Genomic DNA, 10,873 nt, shown 5'->3' on the forward strand with positions numbered 1-10,873 from the left:
GACTGGATGGACCCTTGGTCTGCCCCTTTACCTCGGATCCTGTTGGTTCTCAGCATCAGAGCCCAGCCCTGTAACTTCTCTCGTGCTACAAACCATTTTCCCAGCATGCACTTTGGCAGCACGGGAGAGGGTAGGTGAGGCTCTGCTAGAGGGGCAAGTGCCATGCGGGGCTGGGCGGGGCGGGGGTACGGAGGGGAAGACGCTGGCGTTCACTGACACACTGGTTCTGAATGCTCCTCCCCAGAATGGGCTCATGGTGGCCTGCTTCAAGGGCTTTGTGGACATCGTGACCCTGCTGAGCAAATGCCCCTACATAGACATCAATCACCAGGATAACGACGGGAACACGGCCCTCATGATCGCTGCTCAAGCAGGTAGGAGCTGCGGTGTGCCGGTGCTGGAGCTGCACACAGGAGCTCCCCAGAGTACAAGGGCATGGAACGCTCACTGAAATTAGAGGGCAGTCAAATAGGCAATGTCCAGTTATCCTGCAGCAGTGAGTTCCACAGGTTATTACAAAGGCAGGCCTCTTTACAATAGCAGTTTTAAAACCATTAAGTCATTTAATTCCAAAGTTATGGTTCCTATAACAATGTCCCCTTGGGCTCAGAGCAGCCCCTGCCTGAGCGGTGCTGTATGTTGGACCAGTTCCTGAGCTGCTGTCAACGACCAGAGCTCCACAGAAGTCAGTGAAGCTACAGTGATTGACACCGACTGAGGATCTGGCCCATTACGTTGCACATTTAGGGCCTGATTCTCCTCTCCCGAAGCCAGAATAATTCTACTAACTTCAGCTTGGCTACTCCCAATCTACACCCCAGTACGGGGGGAAGAGAAGCAGGATCTTACTAAGGTAAATGGGAGGAAAACGTGACCCAGGTTTCACCCAGCTGTAGGAAGCTGCACGCTTGGATTCTTTCCTGGTTTGCCTGCAGAGGGGCTGATGCATTTCATTTCCTAGGATTTTAAAAAGTCAAACACGTGCATGATCACTCTGGTTCACTCCCCTGTAAGCACCGCCCTGGGGCCTTCATGGACACCGCCCCAGTCACACCGCTAATGCACGCAGCCTTCAGCGAGTGGGCGCTAAATACTCATTTCTTGTTATGTTCTGCAATTCTAATGCAGCTTCTCTCTCCCTGCCTGTCAAGGACACATCACGGTAGTTAACTATCTCCTGAACTACTACCCCATGGTGGAGATCGAGAAGCGGGACGTGCGGGGCCTGACGGCGCTCATGAAGGCGGCAGTGCAGGGGCGGAAGGAGTGCGTCACCGCACTGCTCCTGGCAGGTGTGTGGCTTTCTCGGGTGTCTCAGGGAATTGCTGCGCAAGGGCAGAGCTTAGGGGAAAAGAGTTTTTTGACTCATTTGAAAATCCCAGTAAAGAGGAGGCCATTTAATATGCGTTAGCTCAGCCCCCCACGTAGGGGTGACCTTGGCCGGCTCACTCACGTTAAAACTGACAACTGCTTCGGCTGCCCTAGGATTTCCACCTGGGTCAAATACACTGGTTTCCTAGGCTACATCTTCGCAGCCAGAAGGTGGGTTCACATGGATCGCTCTCGCCGTGTGAAATCTGAGTGAGACAAGACGCTGACTGACCTCAGCGTAGCCAGTCAAGGTTATTCCCAGGGCAGGTGCACAGGGTTGACCTCTACTAGCTATTTAGGTTACGTGTACACCAAAACCCCCCTGCGGCCATGAGTGTCAGAGCCTGGCTGTACTGACCTGGGCTCAAGCTACGGGGCTAAATCAACAGTGTAGCTGTTCGGGTTCAGGCTGGAGCCCGGGCTCTGAAACCCACGGCGTGGGGTGGGGCTCAGCGCCCGAGCGAGGACAGCCACGCTGCTTTTGGAGAGGTACACGAGTGAGCAAGCTTTAGCGTAGGTACCAATAGCATGGAAGCTTGGACCTTGATTCTGCTCGCAGAGTGTGCTGCCCCAGCTTCAGACCCACTGGGACCTGCGCTAGCTAGCTTACCGCTAACGTGGGTCCGTCTACACTCGCTGCAATCACACCTTCAACTGCAGCGTAGACGGGCCCACGACCTCTTCCCGGGTGCTCGTTCAACGCAGGGAACACAAGTGACGGGTTAGATCCGAGCCCTGGGGCCCAGCAGTGCCTTGCTCCTTGTTCTCTGCTGCCATCCAGTGCTCATTCAATGCTCCATCAGCAGATCTCAAAACACTTTACAAAGCTGGCCCGTCTCATTAACCCTAATTTTACAGATGGGGAAACTGAGGCAGAGTGGTGCCGCGACTTGCCCGTCATTGCTCAGCAGGCCAGCGGCCAAGCTAGGAGCGTAGCCCAGCCTGTCCGCTAGATCACACTGCCTCCTTCAATTTTGTTCTAAAACCGTTTTCCCATCCACAAAGTCTGTGATGAGGCCGTTTGGAACAGGCCTGCTCTCGTGCCCTGACCCAAGCCACTTGCAGCTACGCAACCAAGGGGTTCACTTTTATAACGGGCCCTTTCTTTACTCCCTGTGGTCTCAGGGGCTGACCTGACAGCGGTGGATCCGGTCCGGAGGAAGACAGCCCGGGAGTGGGCAGGTCTGACTGGGCGCTTCGAGACCATTGTGCAGATCCGGAGCATCCTGCAGCGGCCCCGAGCCGAGCAGTTCAGTGACCAGTATCGGCCCGAGTGGCCGGCACTGCCCGAGTTGGTGGCCAAGGCACTGGCCACTAAATCCAGGCGCAAGAGGCTGTTGGATAAGATCTGCTCCACCTTCAGCATCAACCTCCCGCATGACCCCGAGGCGGACGGGGTGATGGACCACATGGTCCGGATGACCACATGCCTGGCCAGCCCCTTTGTGGCTACGGCGTGCCAAACCATCTGCCCCGGGAGCCCCCCCGAGGTGGGCAAGCAGAGGCTGTCAGTGCCGGAGATCCTCAAGGAGTACACGCCGGATCCTGATGCCAAGTCCGAGCTCGACTCGTCCTCCTGCAACGGCCAGGCTGTGTCAGAGACCCGCGTCCTGGTCCCGTACCGGAGCCCCTCCGGCATGCTGAGCTTCCTCCCCCTGCGGCTACTGCGCAGGAACAGCGTCGTCCCCGGGGGCCACATCCCCAAAATCAAACTGGTCAAGGCCACCTTCCCCCCGGCCCGCCCGGAGAAGCCGCCGCGGTCGCGGAAAAACAAGAACACGCTGGAGCTGCCCAAGTGGAAGTACAAGGAACTGAAGGAGGAGAAGAAGAAAGCGGCTGAGGCGGAGGAGAAGCAGAAGGAGACGCCGACGAAAACGAAGACGAGCAAAGGGAAGAAGTCATAGGGGCGGGGGGTGCTCCTAGGATGGCAGCTGGCCATGGGGGTCAGGCCCCAGGGATGCCTCAAGGACACGCTCGCCTGTCTGCTGTTTGGGGGGCTGCCCTGCTCTGAAAGGGCATTTCACCAAGGGGCAGATCAGAGAACGGCCGGTGGGCTCAGCAGTGAGAAAGAGACATGGGGAGCTTCAAACTGCATGTGAACGATCAGCTAAACCCCACCGACATCCCCCAGCCCCAGTGCCCCGCAGGGCCCTGCCCAGCCTTAGGGCCCGGTCTGTNAGCCCCAGTGCCCCGCAGGGCCCTGCCCAGCCTTAGGGCCCGGTCTGTTACCCACCCCCCGGGCCCTGCCCAGCCCCACTGCCCCAGCCTGTTACCCAGAATCCCTTGGGGCCCTTCCCAGTCGCCCCGTTCCCTGTTACCTCCACCCGGTACCCAGGGCTGATGCCCAGAACTAGCACTTTATGTTATGAACTTCCCGCCTTTAGTCACCGCTCGCTGTGCTGCAGGAACAGCTGCTCCAGCTCACACGTAGCGCTCCTGCTGCCCCCGGGCCGGAAATAACTGGGAGCGACAAAACGGGGGTGGAAAAAGGCCAAAGACTTGAACTCCTGCGGAGTCCGATGTTTGGCCCAAGGAGGCAGCTGCCCGGGGGCTGGGGCGTGGGAAGGGCGAGCGGGGGATGGGGGTTCTACATCATTTCCATAACGTTGGCGTCGGAGACGTTTTACTTCGTGTAACGCACAAAGTGCCGGGACGTGGCTGCCGAGGACGCCACCTAGCGGTGGAGCCGGCAGCGCACGGTACCGACATTCTCCCAGCCCCGGCGCTCAGCCCCTTTGGGTCCTAGGGCCAGGGAGCTCCCGGTTTGTAACAGAGGAAGGAAACAATCAGGAATATTCCAGAAGGGGGTGAATTTCTGACCCCTCCCCCTATTGTTTAGGTCCTCATCTGGCTGTGATTTCACAGAACACGATTGTTTAAATTAAACTGAAAGTGGTGGCCAGGAAATCAGCGTTTATGAATATACCAACCGCTAGGGATGATGATGCCTTGTGCTCTTTTCACCACTGTCTTCCGTCCAGGGGGACCCACGTGCTGGTGGGTATTAAACTTCCTAACTCCCCTGTTACTCACGGAGCCGCAGAGAAGTCGAGTGTCCTGCCCAAGGTCATACCATCAGTGGCAGAGCTGATACAACCCAGGAGCGCCAGGTCCCCTTCTGTAATCATGGGACCCCACTCCCCTCGCAGAGCTGGGAACAGAACCCAGGAGTCCCAGCCCCCCTGCTCTAACTGCTTGACCCCACTCCCCTCCCAGAGCTGGGAACAGAACCCAGGAGTCCCAGCCCCCCCTGCTCTAACTGCTTGACCCCACTCCCCTCCCAGAGCTGGGAACAGAACTTGGGGGTTTTGCCAGTCACCTTGTTCTAACCCCTAGACCACACTGCCTTCCTACATCTGAAAACAGAACCCAGGAGTCCTGGTTCCTCCAGTGCTCTGGGGGCTGCTGCGATTCCCATTTGCTGCTTTGCTGAATTAAACATCCCATCAGTGCAAGGGGTGTGAAAAAGCCAAGTTAGCGCTCACTCTGCAGACAGATCAGCACAGCTCCCAGCAGCTCTGGCAAGAGATGGCTCCCGTTCATCTCACACGATCCTGGTGCACCTGACAGGCAGAGCCTCGTGTCAGCTAACATAAAGGACACCTATTGAGCCTAGTTCCCAGAGTCACTTCACCATACGGTGGAAATGCAGCCACCTCTGGGGAGCAGCACAGCGCAACAGCTCCAGGCAGGATGACCTCACACCCGGTTCAAACTGCAGAGGGCATATAGGGACCCAGACTGTAATGACGGCAACTGAACTACAGCCAGGACAGTCCATAGCCCTCTCGAGGTGCCGGGGGATCTTCCCAGGGCCCCTGCGAGTCTAACACTGGCAGACCCCCTGAAACCTGCCCACGGCCTTGTTGAGAACCACGGCTCTACTGAATCACCCGCCCAGGGGTGCTCCTCGGAGGCACCGTTCCCAGTGGTGATACAGCCCGACCCAGCGTAGCTTCAACCGGCCACGCTACCCCTGTCAGTGCATTCCTCACGCAGCAGCAGGGGAGGGTTGGCAAGATGGTGCTTAGTGCGAGTGCAACAGCAGCTCCTGTGAGCAGCCAGCTGCAGCAGACCACATGGGTCCCTGCTCCCCACACCCAGTGCCAACAAGCTCTGGCAGGAACAGCACCTGGGGGGCACTCGCGCCGGTTCCAGCCTCGTGGCATGGCCAGGTTAAGGGAGCGGGGACGTGCTGCGCTTGGCGCATTGTCCCCTACACACAGCGCCTGGCATCAAGGTGGGATGGGAACACACCTCCTGCCACCAGGCCGGGCCAGGAGTGGAGAGGGGTTCCTGCTATGGGGTCCCAGCTCAGATCAGGTGCTGTGTAGTTACCCAGGATCGCCCCCCTCTTGGACTCTCCCCTAAACGGAGTTCAGTTAAAATGAACCAACGGCCTGGGCCGTGAGCAGCGAGGATTGGGCAGCCCCAGGGACAGGAGAGGAGTGGGCAAATCAATACTCCCCCTCCTGGAGCAGCACTCAGAGCCCCCCGCCCCAGCTGGAGGTGGGCAGTGCTGTCCCAGGATGCCTGCCAGTCCTAGAACTGGCTTTGCCCAAGCAAGTCAGATTTCTGGTGTGGCCGATGGGATAAATCCCCACCCCTCTGCAGTCTGGATGTAGCTGGCTTAACCCCACTGAGCTGTGGCCTGATGCCAGATCACATATGGGACAAAGCCCAGGGGCTGGAGCTACTCTGGCAAGGCCTCTAAGAAGCCTGGTCTCTCGGGGTCTGAAACAGACACAAGCTGGAAGGAACTGGGGGTGACTCACCTGCACTGCCCTGGCCAGCTGCTCTGGGCCCACTCGGACACCTCCCAGAGCTGGGAACTGAACCCAGGAGTCCTAGCTCCCGGCCCCCTGCTCTGACCCCACTCCCCTCCCAGAGCTGGGAACTGAACCCAGGAGTCCTGGCTCCCGGCCCCCTGCTCTGACCCCACTCCCCTCCCAGAGCTGGGAACAGAACCCAGGAGTCCTGGCTGCCAGCCCCCTGCTGGAATCACTAAATATGTTGTCTCCTCCCGCAACCATTTATGTTGCAATTGAGTCCTGCAGGCCCCGGTCGCGTTACATCCAGTTGGAGCTGCCTAGTCACGTCTCATCCCCCGAGCTGCAGGTAAAATACAGCATCTTCACAACTCGCCCGTGTCCGCGCGCACCTGCTGATCCCGCAGTGGGGGCCACTCTCCGAGCTCTGGGACCCTGGAGATGAGCACGTTAGAACTGAGAGACAGAAGCAATGACGCAGTAAAAGCTTGTCCGGCGTCTAGAGACCCCAATAAAGCCGGGTTACTGCATTGTAAACAAAAGGGCCAAAGAACCATTGAGGGGCTCCCGGGACCCGTTGGTCTCAGCCCTCGCAATGTGAGAGCAGGAGAGCCGGGGGCCCTGGCTAACCCTCAGCTCCACGCCCAGCGCCCTGCAGCAGTTACTGGGTTGGGAGCTTGCGCTAGAACGTTATCTCAGGGCAGGGCCGGCGGTTTTCTGTCTGGCCCAGAGTCAGCCAGGCAGTGGCTTCAGCAAGGCCAGGAACTCAGCCCGCCGTGCGGAGCCTTGCCATCAGTTCAAGCATGTTGCTGCCCTCCCATTTACTCCAGGTGCCTCTAACCAGGGCGCCCCACCCACAGTACACCAGCTCCCAGCCGTTGTTGGGGGAGGGGTAAAAGGCCAGGTGCTCAGAGCACTGTGGGCCTGGATTTGGGTGCTGTTCAGGCTGTCTCTGCCCTGAGGCGTGTGTACCCTAAGATCCCTAGGGTCTCCTGCCTGCCTCACTAAATAGCCCCTTGGGGGTTCGGTTGCTGGTTTTGAGTATTGCAGCTGTGTGGATGCTACACAGCTGCTGTGGTCCTCCCCAGAGGTGGCTGCCTGTCAGTGATGGGACAGGGGTGTCATGAGGCTCTAACTGACCTTTGGTGCAGCATTTTGAGGGACGGGCCTATGGACATGGGGAGAGCGGCTCGCGCTGCTCCCCTTCCTCCCTTGGCTAATTCTCAGGTTCCTCCCTGTGTTGTTTCCTTCCTTTGCCAGCTCGCTGGTTCCGCACACATATGGGCTGGGGGCGGACGGCACATGGAGCAGGCGAATAACGGCTCTGCACGTGCAGCTAGCCTTGTTCTCACGGCGGGCGGGGGAAGGGAGCGCAAGGCATCGGCGAGAACAGGAGCGTCTGGGGCATGCTTGGATTTTTGCTGCACAAGTGCTGCCTTTGTAAGAGCCAGAAGGGGAATTTATCGGGCTTTGGGGGGGATTTTAACCGTGAACTGACTAGTGTGTGTGTGCATCTCTGCTTTCCACTGCTCCAATGTGTGTCACAGTCCCCATACTTCTATCAGCAGAGGGAGAGTCTCCAAAAGAGAGGCTGGTTTTGGAGGCAGAGGGTAGCAGAAATCTTGCACCAAGGCCCTGTCCTGCTGCAGTTTCCAACCTGCCATTGCACGCTCACAATGCTTTCATAGGAACGGTCGTCGTATTTTTGCTTTAGTTTGTGGGCTTCTCCGTTGGCAGATCTGGAGTTGCCGGGCCCCAGCTGCCCAGATGAAGGGTTGTGGTGCAGGGTTGGTTTCCTGGAGGGCGTGTGCTGTAGCACTTAGAGACGTGGCCTCGCCCTCAGGCCTCTTGGGTTGTGTTCATGGCTCTGAGAATCAATACAATCTTGGGGTTGCAGCCGTGGGTTGAGTGCCTGTTCTGGGAGGAGTGTGTCTTAGGTGTGTTTTCAATGTGTGTGTTAGAACTAGAACGGTTCAAGCAGGAGATGTCGACAGAACCCAGAAGTCCTGCGCCCAATCTCTGCTGATGTCGGCGACCACTGAAACAAGCAACCCCCCTGGTGCCTCGGTTTCCCCATCTTGTACTGTGGAGATGATTACCTACAGCATGGGGATTGTAAGATTAGCTAATGGGTATCTGTGAAGTGCTTTGACATCTTCAGAGGCATGGCGTATTGTCCCACAGTCTTTTGTCGCTGCAGCAGCCTTTCTCTTTGCAGTGCCAGGAACCTGCTGTCTCTGTTCCCATGTTCCAAACATCTGTTTCACAAACCTCACCCACTTAAACCCAGCAAGAGCACCTCAGAAGTGTGTCCCGTCTGGCACCCGTTTGTCTCAGACAGCCACTTCAAAGGAAGCATAAAACCCCGTATCTGTGCAATGCTCCACCGACTGTGTGTCATGGGCTCTGTAGGGAGATTCTCCTTTAGCTCAGGTGGCAGGGGCCTGTGCTTTCTGTGCAGGATGGTCCGAGCTCTAGTCTCACTACAGCTGTGTCTGAGTGGCCACGTCCCTGGGGAGCTCCACGCATGCCTCCGTCCCATTGCAGTACAGCGCTGGACTGTCTGTGGCTGTGGGTCCAATGCCTCCTTTTAATATTCCTCCAGCAAGCAATGAGTTAACCACACTCCCTCCCCCCAACTCGGCCTTTTAAAGAATAAACCAGTGGAGCTAATATAAGAGCCAACCTCCTCTCTCCTAGGGGGCTGCGTGGAGGAGGGGGGTCAGCTCCAGCGTCTGGCTGTTTAGAACTGGATTAAGAATTTCTTCCGAAAGACGCCCAGACTGTGGTGTCCTTTCTCACTGTCTGAACCTTCCCACCCCATTCCCTTTGGGTCTTCTAGCCAGAGGTCCTCAGTTCTGCAGACGCTGACGCATGTGCTTCCCGTTAGCCAGCGAGCCGCCCCGGGGACCTCCCTGGGACTGCCTGAGTGCTCCAAGTTGAGCAGAGGTGTGACAGAACATGGAGCGATCCCTGGGGGCGCTGAATCCCCACCAGGCCGCTGGGATTTCCGAGTAGGAACAAAGCTAGTTAATGTGATTAGGGAAACGGGGCAGGCACCCTGCAAGCCCAGCCTTCCTTTCCCCCTCAGCACAGCAGCTGCCCCCTCCGAATCAGACTGAAACGGTTTATTTCCCGTTCCAGGGAGTCCGGCTCCAAAAAATCCCCACCCCCCACCTGCAATGGGACTGAAAGCTCCCCCTGGTTAAAACAGGCAAGAAACTTTCACAGACAAAGTTTAAAATTTGGGCCATTTGTGTTTCATTCCAGTTTTTTAAACCTGCTGTTTAGGTCACAGGTAGGCTTGGCCAGGAGTCTACGGGAATCAACTATTGAAAGCAATCCGGGAGATTTTAATAGGTACGATATAATTAATAACATTATGTCACGTTGGGGAGGGGAAATCTCCCGGAATAGCTTCAGCAATCTGTAAAAATGAGGGGATGGGGCCAAACAATTGATGCATCAAAGTTTTAGTTATGTGGGTCTAAGTGCAGGACACCTGGGTTCTGTTCCTAGTTCTGGGAGCAATTAAGGTCTAGTGGGTACTGGGAGGCAGGATGCCTGGGTTCTATTCCCAGCTCTGGGAGTGGCTGTAGGAGAGAACTAGGAGCCAGGACCTCATGGCATGTAGCTTGCAGGTAAACATCTTTAACTCAGATTTAATGGTGTGAGCTCAGGACGCTGCTGTGGAGGTGACATCGTTTTGTGTCTACATTGGGGCCTGATTGCCCTCTCGCTACCACAACTCGCTCCATGGAGTTAAGCAGAGCTGCTCCAGGTTCACCCGGGAGTGAGAAAGCAGTGTGGGACCCGGTGACTCTGTTACAAAGCAGCACGTGATGCCAGTCCAGGTGCAGCTGGCCCCCTTCTCCTTACCCAAATGGAGGAGTTAAGAGGCCAGGAAGAAGCAGCTGGTGGGAGGCCTGCGGCTGGACAGGAGAGAGGAAGAGGGAGAATCAGATCACTCTGAGAATGACCCAGAAGAATGAATTAAAAAAGGCGAAAGGGGAAGTGCTGTTTCCGGTCCCCACAGAGCCCTGCCAGCCATGCCAGCCAGCCTCACAAGTCCGTCGCTGTAGGGAAGCTCCAGAGACATTGCGGTTAGGCCGGAAGTAACCCGCTCTCCTTCCCCCGTAGGAATCTGAACACCAGGGTTAACCCCCGACGCTTGCAAGAAAGGCTCTGGGGCCTTTGGGACCAAGCCACGGCATCGCCTGTGCAAGACGGCCCCCAGCAGTAACCGTGTCTGTTGGCATCCAGCTGACATGCTGGGGGCAGCATCCTCTTAAAGGGCAGAGCACCAGCGCGGCTCCCTGCAGCACAGCGCCCCTAGCCCTGCCCTGGGGCATTGGGAGAGCACCCGAGCACCCCCTAGGGATCATGGGGGTCAGCACTGATGGTGAGGGCAGAGCGCTCCCTTCTGAGTCACTTGCATCACTCCCTGCAGCCCAGCGCTGCCCTGGGGTCAGCACAGACTGAAAGGAGCGAGGCTCCTTCCCAATTAGTCGGTACTAACCAGTTCCTCAATTGCTTCCCAGCCCCACACACTGGTCGCCCCTACACTGGCCCCACCAGAGCGACCAGCATCGCTCCCAGAATGTCTCTCGCCTGCTCTTACTCCAGCCCAGTAAACTGAGGCAGCCAAACCCGTAGGCCCTGGCTGCTCTGTGCGGAGACTTGGTGCATTTCCCTTTGTCCACACAGGGGTTTGGTGGGAGCCTGGGGAAGAG

General features: G+C 57.4%; 1 protein-coding gene across 1 annotated transcript; it reads left to right on the forward strand.

The window, feature by feature from the left end:
* The first annotated feature begins 253 nt into the window (after nt 1-253).
* ANKRD33 (ankyrin repeat domain 33) lies at nt 254-3,275 on the forward strand. The gene is made up of 3 exons (XM_034793073.1): nt 254-374; nt 1,152-1,292; nt 2,497-3,275. The coding sequence occupies exons 1-3, from the start codon at nt 254-256 to the stop codon at nt 3,273-3,275; spliced, it is 1,041 nt and encodes a 346-aa protein (XP_034648964.1).
* The last annotated feature ends 7,598 nt before the right edge of the window (nt 3,276-10,873 follow it).

The sequence above is a fragment of the Trachemys scripta genome, chromosome 16 (genome assembly GCF_013100865.1).
Source record: "Trachemys scripta elegans isolate TJP31775 chromosome 16, CAS_Tse_1.0, whole genome shotgun sequence".
NCBI classification, from domain to species: Eukaryota; Metazoa; Chordata; order Testudines; family Emydidae; genus Trachemys; species Trachemys scripta.

Coding starts and splice junctions, on each gene's coding strand:
- ANKRD33 (XM_034793073.1), top strand. CDS start 254: ATGGTGGCCTGCTTCAAGGGCTTTGTGGACATCGTGACCCTGCTGAGC. Junction 375..1,151: donor CATGATCGCTGCTCAAGCAG/GTAGGAGCTGCG, acceptor CTGCCTGTCAAG/GACACATCACGGTAGTTAAC. Junction 1,293..2,496: donor CACCGCACTGCTCCTGGCAG/GTGTGTGGCTTT, acceptor CTGTGGTCTCAG/GGGCTGACCTGACAGCGGTG.